The sequence below is a fragment of the Harpia harpyja genome, chromosome 4 (assembly GCF_026419915.1).
Source record: "Harpia harpyja isolate bHarHar1 chromosome 4, bHarHar1 primary haplotype, whole genome shotgun sequence".
Lineage (NCBI taxonomy): Eukaryota > Metazoa > Chordata > Aves > Accipitriformes > Accipitridae > Harpia > Harpia harpyja.
The window spans coordinates 48,258,258-48,274,191 of NC_068943.1; the positions used below are offsets into that span (position 1 = coordinate 48,258,258).

Here is a 15,934-nt window from a genome sequence, read left to right on the forward strand (position 1 = left end):
TGAATAACTGGATAATGGCTTTAAATATCAGCTGGCTGCTTTTGGAACTATGCTTGTCACTTCTCTTTCACTTCTTTTCTTTTCTGTTAACATGCTGGACGATTCATCTGTAAGGTTTTATTATGCTGCATTTGGTTGTTTTGTTCTACCGAACTACAACAGTTTTGGCAGGCAGACAACATTCAAATGAAATTATTGCTAATATTATTACTAATGGTGGTATTTGAGGCTACCATGGAAATGTTAATTGTGTTTCAGAATCCAGAATTTAGATGCCATTTAATTCAGATAATCTAGCTGCAGAGCACCATGTGGCACAGCAAAGATGGCCTGCTAGGACCGGTTAGCACAATCTGTTTTCAATTTAAACTCTAATTTAAGCACTTGAAGACTACAGACAACGTTTTGAAATACACAGCAAATTATTTACCTTTTTGGTCAGTGAATCGTCTGAATCTGATGGCATTCTTGTAGACACATGAAAAATTATTTCCACGGTAGAGGTAGCATAATAGGGTGCCGTTTGTCCTGTGCTGCCATTGCGCTGCAGGCCACCCATAAACCCACCGTGTGTTGAAAGATCAACCTGATTGATTGAAAGTCATAATTAGAAGAAATTTGGAAAGAATAATCAGTATTTATATATCAAGACTTGGTGAATTTACCACTCTAGAATTCTGTAGCTATCCCAGAGAAAGAGAAGTCTTCCCCTAAAGGTTTGTGATCCTTGCATTAGATGTGTCTGTTTCCCATTCCTGTACTTGACATTTACTAAAAGTAAACATCTCTTAACTAGGTACTGAGTCATTATCTATATGGCTTTTTTACCTTCCTTCCAGCAAACAACAGCAAGGAAGCAAAAGCATTCTGTCATGCGCAGCTGCTCTAAGAGCTATGAATGGCTTAGCAAGGCCACTCAAAGCATACACCACGAGAAAAAGTGCAGAGAAAATATAAATATTCAGAAAAACTGCAAAAGAAATTGAAGATTTGTACAAGAAGAAAAACCTTAGAAGAAATTACTCTAGAAGATTATCCACAAGAAATGCCTCTCTAAAGACAAGCTTGTGTCCAAAAGCTTGTTTGTTTTCCCAACTGCATCAGTCTAACTGAGGATGCTACCTCTCCCTGTAGACCTTGTGTCACTTAAATCCTTAAACATGAAATGCAGCTACTATATATTTCCAAAAAACATAAATGTTCATGTCATTTAGGTTACTGACACACCATTTCAACAACGCAAACTCAAACAAAACATTTTTGTCCTTTGTAAAGCAGTCTTGTGGTTGGGTGAGCGGTCTGACCACATGAAGAGCTAAAAGGAGCTAAAATGAAGGTAAGATTGTGCTATAGCTCTTAATGATGCAGAAAGCAGAAACGTCCACTGCAGCACCACCTGTCCATCAGAAACAGGAAGGATGCATTCATCCCTAAGTAGCATGAGGATTTACAGAATTCTGCTAAAAAGGTGATCTTTTAAGTACTGCTAAATATTAGTGTGTATAAAAATTTATCTTTTTTTTTTTGAGAATTAAAAAATATGCAGTGACATAAGCAGTTTGTTTTCCATTTACCTATTTTAACCAGCTTACATTGATTTTCATAGGCCTTCGGATCAAGTACGTTAGCTCGCCTAAATTTATGACTATTACCTCCCAGCCCAGTCCAGCAACAAAATCTTCATATGCCTGGCTTCCCCTTGCATTGGACAGTATTGAACATTTGTCCTCCTGTCCTTCTGCAATGTAAAACACTGCAATCTTGTGAGTTTCCCGGCTGTAATTAGATATAAAAAGAAATGAAAGTTAAAGAAGTTTTAGCTCAAAATTATTTTTTAGATGACCTGCACTTAAAAAGCTATGAACAGGTGACCATGTTTAACGCTACATGTCCATTTCTTTTATGCACACAAATACATCACTCAATTTCAGTTGCAGAAATCCATTTTCACCAATTTTTTTCCCCCCATGACCACAATGCAGACCACAGTTCAGAGAGCAGAGCAGAGTCTATTCCTTCCTTGCATGAGTAAAAGAACTGATGATCAAGTTCAGTTACAGGGTTAATCACTTACATCTGTGCAACCTTGCCAAAGCCGTAAGATTGCACAGGTGTTAACAGGAGCATAATTTGACCCACAGAATTTTAATTATAGCATGATGATATATGAGAAAGAAAAAAACATTATTAACTTTCAGATCCTGGGTTGAGTTTTACAAGGCTGACAGTGACAATTAGCTTCTTTGAAAACAAGCTGAGTGGATTTGGTATGACAATTGTTGGGATACAAGAAAATCAGAACTCTGCAATGCTGCAGACATTTTTTCAAATAGCTATATGTCAAGTAATGAAAAATAAAATATAATATTCAGAACACTATTCTGCCACTACCCAGCTGTAGAGCAGTTGTATGGAGATTATCCCTTAAAATACTGCTCTCGACACAGGGGTCATCCTGCAGAAAACAGTCCTTTGCGTGAGTTGAGTCAAGGTCATAAAAAATTTTGGAACTTCTTCCTTCCCCTCTCAGCTAAAGAAAACAGGAACTAGGTTGCTGTGTCTTAGTATTTGCTACTGATTTTGAATTCTATGTATATAGTGCCAGTGAAAATAGCTTGTCCATTCAGGTTCCAGAACTCCGTGGAAACAGATAATCCATTTTTCATACAAATACTTGTATTGCTAGCACATGCAATTTTAATGAATTTTTGGTTTTGGTGATGTACTTATTCTTTCTTTGGAAATGCTAACCTTATCAATGGTGTCTTTAGTAAACATTACCTACCATTGGCGGGAATCCAGATTTTTCAGTTCTCGCAGTAATTTTGAATTTTTCTTAAGAAGATGAAAGCTTTTTCTATAAATATATAAAAAAAAGATTTGAAGGAAAATGCAACACAGTGCAGACACAGTATTTTCTCATTCAAACACCTAAAAGAAGGGAATCAAATTAGGATGATTGAGATGATTTTTTCATTATTATTATTATTATAAACAATCTGCAGTTGTCCATTTAAAGTAATCACTGAAGCAGGTATATGTAAAAGTTCAAAAGTATGCTCTGACTACCAGCCAGCTATATAATTCTCACTTTCTTAAGTCTGTACATGTTTGGGGGTAGAAGTGAGAAGAGTACCGTTCTGAATCCTCTCTTCCTACCTTCTGTCCCAGGAGTTCATTCCCAAGTCATTTAGCAACAGCCGACAGAAATAAAAGGATGCTTGAGGTTCAGCAGGATGTGGTTCTTCTTGACGGGCCACCTTCATACTGAAGTCCAAGCTGCATTTAAATATATACTCTTTTTCCTGGGCGCTCTGCCTCATCAGGGCTTCAGTGATCGCATTCTCTTGGTCATAGCTCATACCAAAGGGCGGCGGCGATGGCTCATTCAGCTTTCGTTGGGGATGTAAAAGGCATTCAGGACTGGTGTTAGCAATCTTTTCCAGCAATTGGTCGAGAGCGTCTTCTCCTTCTTCCACCTGAGAAATGTCTTTCTGGGAAATGAAGTGGTGCTCAGGGTTGCCTGAGATCACAAACGCGTTCGTTGTGCTCTGCCACGGAAGGCAGCCCTCCAGAGGTCCATACAATATTCTGCCATCCCAAGAGTACTTCCCTGAGATATCTCTGACAATTACCCTTACATCCGAAGGGGTTGCTGCTGGCTCAGTGTTCGTCGTCTTCTCTGTAGGGATTTGGAGGTAAGATATAAGAGTACTGTCATTAAATACGAAGAGCTGTAGGTTGGGACTCCGGAAGACTTCTGAGGACAGCTCGGAGGACTCCACATAGGAGTTGTCGTGGTTCTCGCTAAGGAGACTGTGAAGAATGGCAGGGCCTCCGTTGAGCGGGTAGTGGCTCAGGTGATTCACCAGGTGAGTCATAACCATCCGTGCTGTTAAAGGTATCAATTCTAAATTCCTCCTTTTTTTTTCTAAAGCGATCAATGAAAAGATAATAGATCAGTAAGAGCAGCAAGAGGCAATTAAAAAAGAGCATCTGCAAATTTCTGTCGTATTTCAGAAGCTTGCCTTAGTTGTCATCCTAATCTTCCTGTTCAAGAAACTATTTACAATCGCTTTCCAAGAAATTCTACCTGTCATACATTTTTATTTTATTTTACCAAATGCCTTTTGATATTTAGCCTACTTTGACATCCAAGTCTCCATACAACATGCTAAAAGTCCTGCACACCGATCCCACAATGCCTGCTGTCACTACAGTTTCACCTGGCAGGTTAAGGTGTTTCTCCTTACTGCCTATATTCCCACAGTCATCCCCACAGCAATAGTAGCAATAGAGGGACAGGGCACAAGAAGCACAAGGTAAACCAGAGATGCAACTAAAAACTAATGCTTCTTGGTCTTTAGCAGCATAGTGGTAAAGTTTGTTGTATGAGACAGGAAGAAGCTTTCTGGATCCCAAGATGTTCCTCTCAGCACGGGCAAATTCATCAGTTATTTCATAAACTGATCATGCTCTGAGTTACGTTGTGCCTTCACTTCTCCTACTGGAACGTTATTCCAGAATATTACCCCTTTCATAGCCAGAAACCTTCTAATTTCTAGGTTTTGTTCATATCCAGTTTAAAACTATTTTTCTCTAGTTTATAGTGTTTTCCTCTCTCCTTGGTATTTATACCTTCTAATGTACTTTTAAACAACGGGTATATTCCTTTTCAGCCTTTTGCTAGCCCCAAAAAGCCAAAATTCTTCAGCCTCCTCTCATAAAAAAGGCTCTTTATTCTTTTCCTGAATCCTCCAGTAGGAAATTTCTGAATTAATCTTTTTCAAAAGCAAGCAAACCAAAGAACTTGTAGGGCACTAACATATCCAAGATGAGAAACATCTCGTTCTACCTAAAATGACAAAGGTATCTGACACATAACTTTATCTTTCTGCTATTCACAACACATCCTACACAGCAAGAAATGTGTGCAGAATAAATTTTAATGTTTTTAACCTTTTCGTTAAAACTAAAAATACATACACAAAACCAAAGAAAATAAGCTGTAGGATAGAAAAACAGTACAGTATCAAAACCTGAAAATACTACTTTAAAGCATCACTGCCAATCCAACATTATCTCACACAACTTCACATTGCATCTGTACTTTTGATTCTTCTGCAGAAATATGTTAATGCATATTAATATATGAAATTACTTTAAATGGACATAATTAGTAGTTGAACAGCCATTGTTTTAAAGGTTATTTTTAACAAGTGTTTGAAATAAAGATGATGTCTATGATAAATCACTTAAGAGATAAATTATTTCATATGTTTGGATGTATTCTTTTAACTTGACTTTAAAAAGTTAGTAACATATTGTACCTAGATCCAAATAATCTCTTTTCACTTTAGACACAGGTAGATTGTGAATGGGCAGGAATGGCGTATTTATGCAGCTGCAGAATTTGGTCCAATGTTCTCCTCGAATCACTCAGAACAGGCAAATTATCTATGACAATGGGGGTCATTTCTACTGAAAAATTGAAGAAGGGCAGCTGCATGCTTCTGAAAGAAGTTTGATTTGTGGCTTATCTTATTTGTTGAATTTAATTCTATATACTAAATTATAAGTACTACCAAAGGAAAAACCAGCTTCTCGGTCTATCCTATCTCTGTACAAATTTCTCACTATGCAGCACCTTAGTGACATTTTCTTTCTCCTGTGATCTTTGTTGCTGATGTTGCTCTTCAACTCGAACATCCTATTACAGAGGACACTGAAATTCATTAAAAAAGGGCGCTGCCCAGCTTTCAACAAATAGTTGCTATGCGCAGTAAGGAGAAGCACATTTTCAAGGAAGAGATGTAACCTGGAAAGCTTTATTTCCTAGCTGCTGACCCCCGACATGCTGGTCCTCACCACACTCTGTGAATTCTCTTACCCTCGGCAACAGTGAGCAGGTTGCCCAAATCCGTGGAGGAGTGGCATTGGGCTGGCTCAGAGCTCTTGACATTCCCCAGTGGCAAAAATGGGTCGTAATCACTGGACGAGAGATCTGCCAGACTCAGCACGTAATGGCTTTGCTGAGTATACGTGCTGGAGCCATTCACACAACAGTGCAGAACCTGCAAGGAGACAAGCATGACACTGAAGAAGTAATAAAGTATACATTACAGTACCCACTTAAACACATTCAATGAGTGACCCACCATAATTTTTACACTGTGAAAGCCAGGACATGCTACCAAAAACATCTATGTCTAAATACAGCGTTTTTAAAATAACACTCTTCGTCAGCTCTTATTTTGTACTTTAACAGCTCACTTCAGGACCTATTTTGTATTTTAATAGCCCATTTCAAATAATTCAAATATTTCTGCAAAGATTGTCTTCCCTGGCTCGCTTTAAGCATTTTACCTTTCTCTTCGCCATCCTCAGTCTGTTCTACATCTCTGATCTTACCATCTTAACATTTTGCATTCTTAACTTCTCATCTGTATGACTTCTACCCACACCGCAAGAATTCATGATTTTCTACAGCTTGCTAAAAATGCTTCTATGCCTAAAAGGATCTGTGAAAGGCTTCTTTAAACACCTAGACACAATAAATCACATTCATTCCTCATACTCACTCTGTAAATATAGTCCAGTAAAGGAGCTTTGGATGCATGCTGATCTTCAAGAACACCAGCAGACACCGGCTCCAGTAGCATTTTCATGGGTAATGCCATACACCAATCCAACAAGCAAAGTAGCAGTGAAACTATAAACTAAAAAACATGTAACACAGTATTTAGGTATATTCTATTAAATTCACCCAAACTTAAAGGTATGAGTTTGGAAGTTTAAAATATGACTCTGGTTCAAAGCAACTTCATTTCATAACCATCTCAAGCAGCATAAAGAAAGAATGGAGACTGCTCTTTTCAGTGATGTACCTTTTTATCTGCTTCCACAGAGGAGTATTCAGCACTCGGCAAAAGAAATGCAATAGTGGCCACAAGGATCTACATTAAAATAAAGAAAATTCCAGAAAGACTTTTAACTTCTTTCACTATAAACACAGAGCATGAACTTCATTTGAACAGGATATGAAAAAGCTTAAATTCTCTTAGAAACATCTAACTGCCCTTGTAAATCAATGTCCAAGTGAAACAAAGTTTTACTGAGCGTTTTGGAAATAAATCACTAGAAGTGAGAAAAGTACACTGGTCCTAGGACTACAGGAAGTACATCTCCTAACAATAATTGCAGAAGAAAGAAAAAGTTAACATAAAGTCACAGTGACAGTAGCTCAAGTAAGGAATTAAGGAATTAAGGCAACTTTGCATACAATTTCCATACAAACAATTTAAAAAAACTGACGTACTTCAGTAATTTTTCTGGACAGAGAGGATTCGTACTTCTGAAGCTTTTGCCAGTAAGAAACCAGCAGCTGAAGAACATCACAGGCTACCTGAGCTACCAGTTTATTAGAAAACTGGAAGAGAAAAGGTGATTAAAAGCCAAATAAAATATTCAGATACAATACAATGCATTCCATTTTTCTACATTTTACATTATTTTGCATCTATACAAACAATAAAAAAATGTTCATGTTGCAAAATCACATTGTCAGCATTAGGAAACAGCAGGCTTGACATTATCTATGTAATCTTAATTTGGTCTATTGTGGAAAGGGTCTTTAGGTACATAATCACATGCTATTTTTGCAAATATTTTCCACTTTTGTATAGGATACCACCTTGGCCCCACTGAAGAACTGTGCATATACTCTGAACCATGCTCACTGAAGATAATGAGCTACTAATTATATGCAAAGGTTCAGAACTGGGAGACATCTTTTTGAAGATGGCTAATGCCATATCACTAATACTATGCAAAAAGTCCCAAGCAGTTGTGCGTTCAGCAGCATCCTGTCAGTGTCTTAAGCAATGAAAAGACAAGCCAGAAGACTGTGCTCCATATAATCAGCAACTATTTAAAAAATGAAAACACCCTTCTTACACAATGCTTATTGACTACAGAGACCGTCATAGTAATACCTTCAGTGTCACACCTATGACATTGATTGCTTCCTTCACTTGGGGGTGGTTTGTGCACTGCGTTAGTTCTTCACATATCCAAACTCCAAGGCCACAAATGGCTATGCATCTTTTTTAAAAGAAAAAGTGGTTTTGTCAGAAGTTTTAGAAAAATATTTAGAGGGGAAAAAAAAAAATAAAGAAGAAAAAGAAGGAAATGCGCCAAGATGTGATCTCTCTTTCCCTCTCACACAACAGTCAGCACCTTCATGGTGCAGAGCGGACCTCATCTTAATATGCCTGAAGTGAAGAACTCATCTAAATAGGATCAAACTACAAGGCAGTAATAACAACCCAGCTGTACAAGCACCAAAAATAAGTAACGAGAAAGCCTTCCCCATTTTCCTATTTCTTTTACTCAATATTTTACCTTGCAGCTTCACTTGGCTCCTCTGTAGCATTCTTCAATAAAATATTTATGAGGTAACACTAAAATAAGAAAATAAATTAGAATAAGCATCTTTTTCATACATCTACTTTATTTAAAGTTGTTTAATTTTGACATAGTTACAAGTGAAATAACTTTAATTCTCAGTCTATTCTTAAAGCATTTTTACCTCATGCCAATTTTATTTTGTCAACGGAGAAATACTTACTGATTACACCTCAAATATACAGGCCCTTGTGGATAAATCCAACCAACCTAAAAATCATGTACAGGCAGCACCATGGAAATCAATTCATTTTCAGAGTTGATGGGTATTTACTAATGATGAGTGGTGATCACTTGATAATACAACCTATAGCATTTAGGTCTAAGCAGGCCACGTTATGAAAAGTTTAGTGTATTTTTTAGTACAGAAAAGACACTTTTAGAATCAAGACCATTTTAACACACCCCCAGTAACTCTCAGAGGACTGATGAAGAAAGCAAGAACGGGAACCAAGCATGCTAAGGGTTTTGCATTCTCTCCGGTTCTACCTTCTCAGGCCGCATGAGGAATTCGGAGATTCCTCCCCAGCTACACCTAATTTTGTGCAGGGGATCACCGTGGTGCCTCAAGTTTAGCAAAAAGCAACAGAGGCTTGTGTGAGGGCAACCATTTGGGCAGGTTCCACCTGCAAGTGATGTTCCAGGTCACCTTTGTCAGGTCTTTGAGTGAGGGCGTGTGTGATTTTTCCCCTAAAAGATTATTGTTGTGAAGGTCATTAAATTACAAAGCTTTCCATCCTGCAAATCAATTCATGTCTCAGGATGTCCCACTGAAATTAATTTGCGGGGAAAAACCATTCACATAAGATGGTGATTCCAATAGTGGAATTTTCTTTACCATAATACCAATAAGGCAAAAAATATCTCCCCTTATGTACACCCACATCTCTTACAGGACAAGCTAATATACACAGATACAATGAACGGACACTTTAAATAATACCACCAACATCATTTAATGAATTGACCTGACAGGCATCTGGCTGGAAAACATTCCATTTGATCATAGCCAGTTCACTCTCCTCGAAAATAAAATGTAATTTGCTGTATCTAAGCTTTGTTAATTTTATGGTACATGTTAAGCAAAGCAATGCTTATCAAATAAGTACATATAATGTGTGCAGTTGTGGGGTTTTGAGGAGAAGGAGGGGTTTATTTTTTAAACAAAAACGTACAGTAAAAATGAAATGACTGAAGAGTAAAAATGTTAGGTTACCTAAGGATTTACTAATGAAATGTGACTTTACCTTCACATCTGCAGTTCCTGCAATGATTTCACCGGCTTCTGAAATGGGCCGCAACAGTGGGATTTCTTGGTAGATATTTGGAAAGCAAACAAGAGAACCAAGGATGGTGTGAGCTTCTGAACGGGGAGCCTAACGAAGGAAAAGTAAACAAAAATATTCATTAAAAAGAGACTTCATAAAGTTATGAAAATGACATAAACTATGAGGCTAGTGTATATCACCATAAATACTAAGTGTGCTGTATTCTTAAAGTGTCCGGAGGAACAATGTCCTGGTAGTTTTTCCTTTACAACTACAGCAAAAGCTACATTAAAGCAGTGACTAACACACACTTACCTGCCCATGCTTTTTGCTGCTGTGTTGATCTGCTCTTTTTCTGAGGCCAAGCTTCTCCTCCAGCAAGGACCTGGCCCTGCTCCTAAGTGTATTCTACATTTTTAATACCTCCTCTGTCATTACACAATCCAACTATCAGCAATTCGGTGTCAATAAAAAATACAGAACCTCCTAAAGAAAAGCTGAATGAGAATTTTAAGCACTAATCCAGCACTACTATTAGCTGATTGTGTGACACAAAGGACAGCACAATGCACTCAAACTGACTGTATACATGATAAAAATGCATAGAGAGATTCCTACTTCAATACCACCATCAAAAGCAACATGGCATGAGCTATAAATGCATTAACTACTGCTATATAATCCTGCATAACGCTGAAAATACAATGCACGCTAAGTTTTATGCTTGTAGGAGAAATGGAAGGTGGTGGTGTTTTGTTTTTGTTTTTTTTTTTCCTCCATGGAAAGTTGAATATTCATTTCTTATAAGCACTTTAAGCTTTGGATCAATGATCAGGCTGATCAGTTTTTTTTAAAGAGACGTCAGAAAATTAATGGCTGTAAGCTCTTTGAGGGACGATGGAAAAAGCACAGCTAGGCTCACCATTTCAGTTCTGCTGAAATACGAGAGGGCTGTGTCCCTGCACAGGGCCACCCGCTCAGCCACATAAATGTCAAGAGCAGCCGTAAAAGCACTTGGCCAAAACGGACAGAAAGGTCTCCCTTGAACTGGTGTTTCATGCACAACAAAGCTTTCCTGTTTTTCCCAGGATTGCCAAACCTTTATCCTTATTTTGGCATCCCATCATTGATTTGCTATTTTACTTATCCTTCACTAATTTCATCGATTAGTCACATTTCTGTTAGTGTTGATGTTTAGTAAGAAATTCAGTGTTACCAAGAGAGTTCCGTATTTTCAATATTTGCTCACTGAAAAAAGCTAATGAGATTCTGAAATCCAAGTCCTGCTTTTAGCACACAGGCGTGCTGCAATATTAGTGAGGATACGATTTCTCACACTTTGGCCTTTTGATGAAACACCTTTGCAATACTAGTATGTCACCTTATCCCACAATTTCACACATCAGCTGCCATGGTATCTGCCCCAAGAGCCCCATTTCTCATTGCGCTAATGAGTCAACACCTGTTAGAGTGGAGACATCCGAACCTCATTAGCAAGCGTGCGCTCTCAGGGGACAGGGGCACCGTGCATTGCCATACTCACCTCCAGCATGTCTGTGCTCAGAACCCTGGCCGCCGCGGTAATGAAGTCTCCTATCAGCATTGTAAAGCCAGGTAAGCCCAGGAAGAAAAACCAAGGTGGGCAGTGCTTTATGACAGTATTTAAGATATCCTGAAAGAGAAGTTACCTGTTTGAGAAGAGATAAGCAAGCAAAAAAAAAAAAAAAAAAAAAAAAAAAAAAAAGCCCAAAACCAAAAGTGAGAGTTTTAGAAGATTTAACTTTGCAATTCACCAGTTCCACACTCATCACGGTGATAATTCAGAGCCACACAGCTCTATGTATAACTGATCGTCATGTAACAACCAGTACTTTCCCCTGCAGATGCATTTAGCAGGAAAAGTGCATTTTGTATTTTGGTAATATTTGTACTCTTTAATTTCTGTTAAAAAAAAAACAAAAAAAACCCCCGAACAAATGCCTATGTCTCTTTGTGTCTAAGCATAACTGTTCTCCTGTTAAATAAGACTTTGGATTGAAAACGTTCACACCATTAATCAATTTAAGATGAAGCATTACACCACTCCAAATGAGGTATTTCCTAAAATCACATTACTCAAAATTCTGTAGCCCTGAAAACATGAGATGACACAAATGACTGCCACCTTTGCCCTGAAGGAGCAAAGTAACTGAGAGCAGGTGGCTTACTACTGTTAGGCTGCTCCAGCACATACGGGATTTTTTAGCTCTTCTGGACTAGTTGAGAAATACAGCGATATCAAATGCAAGAAATTATCATACACAGCACGGTAACACAGATAAATCTATGCTAACTAGATTACTCTAAGTCACTCTTCTTCTACATAATTCAGCAAATTTAGATAAGCCTTGGGGAAAAAAAAGAGGTTTTGCTGAACTTTTGAAGGAACAGAGGGGTTTTTTTGTTTTTAAGAGGTAGCACTATATGTGTAAGAATAGACCACCAACCACAGCTTTGCTCTCATCATTACCCTGTGACACAGAACACATTCGAGATAAGTGTTTCAACTTTAATCCTTCCACGTTTCAATTCTTCACAGTCTCCAAATCAGAGCAAAGTTCCTGTATTTGAGTTAAGATTTCCTTCCTACAAGGTTTCACCAGGCTTAAAATTAGGCACAAAATCTATATAATCCTTACCTGCAACATTATATTTGCTGAAGAATTAGATAAAGCTATTTCTATATTGAGTAGAAAATTATTTTTCATCTCAAAATTCCAAAGAAAAGTTGCAAAGGAAAGCCATTTTCAGTGTCCATCTTTACTGGTTTTGTGACGTGTTAAAGAACACCTGAACTTAAACTTAGTCCCAGAATGTGTCCGTATGCTCAATTTCTACATCGGAAACTAAAGAAGTCAAACTCATTTTTCTCTATATGAAGATATGCTTTAACTTCACTAGTATTTTCTCAAAGCACTGCTAAACACCTGGACAGAACCTATTTAGTGTTCCACTAAGTATTTACAGCAGTAACATCCTATGAAATAACTGTGTTATATATTTTAAATAAATAATATTATTTTCAACATAGTAGCAGATAATGCTTTCACTTTCCTGAATAAGCTAAAATGCCACTCGAGTTAATGTTTAAACTAGTTTTAATCACTTCCTTTGATACATTTTAAAGTCAATATCAGTCAATGCAAACATTCAAAAAGAGGGAGCAGATGGATGCAGCAGCTCATAAAGTGGGTGGTAAACTCACCCTCCGAGCAGAACAAAAGACCCACCTTTTTATAATTAAGGGTCTGATTAATGCACCGGGCTCCTCAGAACACAACACACCTGTAATTACAAATGGAGCCAGGTACTGCGATGTGTTTGGTCTCTGAATAATTGGGCATCAAACTATAGAGTAGCAGATGGGAGTACACTTCCGTTGACATATGCCACGATAAAAGAGCCCATGCTAACCTGGCCTGGAAGGTAAGAGAACTTTGGAAGTACAAAGACCTGCTACAAACAACCGCGTTAACTCCTGTCCTCACTCCATCAATCCCATCTGTTAAATACCACTGTAACAATCCTCCAGCTTCATTGGCTTTTAACTATGGTCACTGTATGGAACACTTAGAAAATGAGGATAAAAAAGTAATTGCAAACTGTTGCTTTAATATATTAATACCTGTGAGTCTACAGCACAGCATAACTAATACAACTTTAACAAAAGCTGTGACAACACACACATTCCAAAAAGCTTTAAGAATGTGGTTGCATGGATCTACCTGCCATTTATGAGATGTGCCACTACTAAAAAAAACAAATTATTTTTCATAGTGAGAAACCTTTGAAAAATTTATTTTGAAAAGCTAATGAAACAATCCTCAATTTCTCTTTTTTGTTACGTAGCTTCAAACTGATGAATTCACAACACAGTTCTTATGCTGCGGTAAAACAACACACATCTAACTGTTGCAAGTTTGCAATGTACAAGTGCATAAGAGCCCAAACAAAAACCTGTTCAGCCTAGCTTTCTCTTAGTTTCTACTGCCATTTTTCATCTCAGGCATTTCAGTACAAATTTGTGATAGTTTGAGTGACTTCATTATTACTAGGAGACAGAATATGTCCTGATGAGAATATTGTTGTTCTACTTGAGCTTACTGCAACCAAAATGGACAGGAAAGAAACCACGCCCCAGGAAGGTGCTTACAGGTAAAATTTGACAGTTTTTCTCTCATTTCCCAATTAGCACACTTTCATGCACAATCCAGCTAACAATAAAAGCATGATTTCACGCAGTAATTCAGTAGCAATACGAGCTTATCAGAAGATTCAGGCTCATGAGAAAGCGACCAAGTGAGAACATATGTCCTATCAGTGATATTGCAAAAATCAGGTAATTCAAACAGAGGCAAGTTGTTTCCTTCCCTTCAAAGCGCTGTTCTGTAAATGTAAACTCTGTTCAGCAGCTTACAGCCTAGTAAATGAATCACTTTAATTGAATGCTATGTACACAGTAACTGGAAAAACACAAGCAATAAGAAAAACATATGGTGATGGCAATAGAAATTGGTTTACTCATTCTGTACAGTGTTGTTTTTTTACTTCTTTCATAATTGACCTTTAGAACGATAAATGTGTAAAATAATTTTGGTTTATTATGGCCCCAAACCTTTCAGCAATTACACAAAATGAAAATTTAAAAGGAAGTATTCATTCTGGAAGCATTTCCATTGTTTACATAATTGCACAGCTATAATTTAGTGTTCATGTTGTTAAAGAAAAGTGCAAAAAAAGGACCATTATGGACTATTTCAATTCAGAATGATGCTCTGTAGAGTTAAAAATGGGGAGGAGGGGACAGAAGGGGGCAATCACATGCATGTCCTTCTCAAATGCATTAACCCTATAAATGGCATAATATTTCAGTATAGGTTAATCTAGTAATCCAAAAAATATGGCCATAAACATCCACCAAGTGAAAAAAATTTATGCAAGTTCACTGAAAGGTCAATTACAAAAATATTCTTCACCTAATTTCTGTTCAAGCTTTTGCAGATTACAGGTGTAACCAAATAGCCTGCCATCTGCCTTCATCACGTTTCCAATTGTCCCTCAACAGGAACAACATGGATTTTTCACTTAAAGTTCACTCTGTTCTTCACTGAGAGACACCTCATTAGGGGCTGAAATTTACAGCACAGGAAAGATTATTAATTTACACAAGACTTAAGTGGTAAATCCTTCATTTTTTATTTTAAAGGAACAAACGCTTCCATTTACTTATTCCAAGTTCTCCTAGCTATCATTACATTTTAGGCAAGAGTTACCTTGTCAAAAATTAAGTTCCAATAAAAATTTATGAAGTATTTTGACACCCTCACAAACCACAGGATTAGCTTGTCAGAAAAATTTATTTCAATCTGTCATTTAAATCTAACCTCCAAAAAAGTTATATTTCCTAAAGTATCTTGTGACCAGAATGCAATAAGGAGAGATATTAAAAACCAGAGTAACACTGCATTTGTAAAACATGGGTAAGGTTATTCACAAGCACTAAAGATAACAGATTACTGCATAAGTCACCTGCTGGTAATTGCTCCTTCCCCTCTGAACTACATTAGAAAGCTCTCTCTTTTTCAGTTGTATTAATAACAAAAAAACCCCACCCCAAAGCCCTTGGGCTGACAGAGAGGTGCTCAGATGCCCTATTAACAGAGATCAGACAAACACATCAAGCAAACAGAATTTTTAAAGTTTCTCCCTTTTTAGAGTATGTTTGATATTTTCACAACCTAGGAGACCATTAGAATTAAGGAGACACTTCAAATTGGAAGAAATATTTTAAGTTCATGCACAACGAGAGGGAAATACCTGAATACCCATTTGCTACAGGTACAGAGGTACAGGTACCAAGAACACAGTTACTAGTCCATGGCACTGCTTGAAGTCGAGACGACTTTGTGTCGCCATACGGATTTCTCCCAAATGCCTGTGGCAGGACCACTTCGAAGTCTCTGATTCTCCGAAACCAACGTGGCAGTGCTGAAGCACCTGTAGAGCACGAGGTTAACTGCTTAGAGGGAAGGTGGTTTTAGGGAAGGGAACATGAGCACTCCTCTGAGAGGACAGGTAGAGGAGCTCCCTGCAGTGCACAGCAGGAAGGCAGGTCCTCTACCTTAGGTGGCAATTAGCAGCACTCTTAACACTTTTCACTT

General features: G+C 37.7%; 1 protein-coding gene across 9 annotated transcripts in view; it reads right to left on the reverse strand.

Annotated features, from left to right (window-relative positions):
- Positions 1-15,934, reverse strand: part of RALGAPA2 (Ral GTPase activating protein catalytic subunit alpha 2) — a 136,921-nt gene that overhangs the window by 63,785 nt on the left and 57,202 nt on the right. For all 9 annotated transcript variants that reach the window (XR_008234687.1, XR_008234689.1, XR_008234688.1 and 6 more), the window contains 12 exons: positions 11,278-11,406; positions 9,714-9,842; positions 8,404-8,462; positions 7,995-8,103; positions 7,319-7,429; positions 6,888-6,956; positions 6,582-6,719; positions 5,891-6,074; positions 3,160-3,931; positions 2,786-2,857; positions 1,653-1,776; positions 431-586 (listed from right to left, as the gene is read on the reverse strand). Coding sequence is in view for 5 of the 9 variants with exons in the window: in XM_052783861.1 (XP_052639821.1) it covers positions 431-586; positions 1,653-1,776; positions 2,786-2,857; positions 3,160-3,931; positions 5,891-6,074; positions 6,582-6,719; positions 6,888-6,956; positions 7,319-7,429; positions 7,995-8,103; positions 8,404-8,462; positions 9,714-9,842; positions 11,278-11,406 (2,052 nt within the window). In the remaining 4 variants the exon portion in view is untranslated. The remainder of the gene's footprint in view (positions 1-430; positions 587-1,652; positions 1,777-2,785; positions 2,858-3,159; positions 3,932-5,890; positions 6,075-6,581; positions 6,720-6,887; positions 6,957-7,318; positions 7,430-7,994; positions 8,104-8,403; positions 8,463-9,713; positions 9,843-11,277; positions 11,407-15,934) is intronic.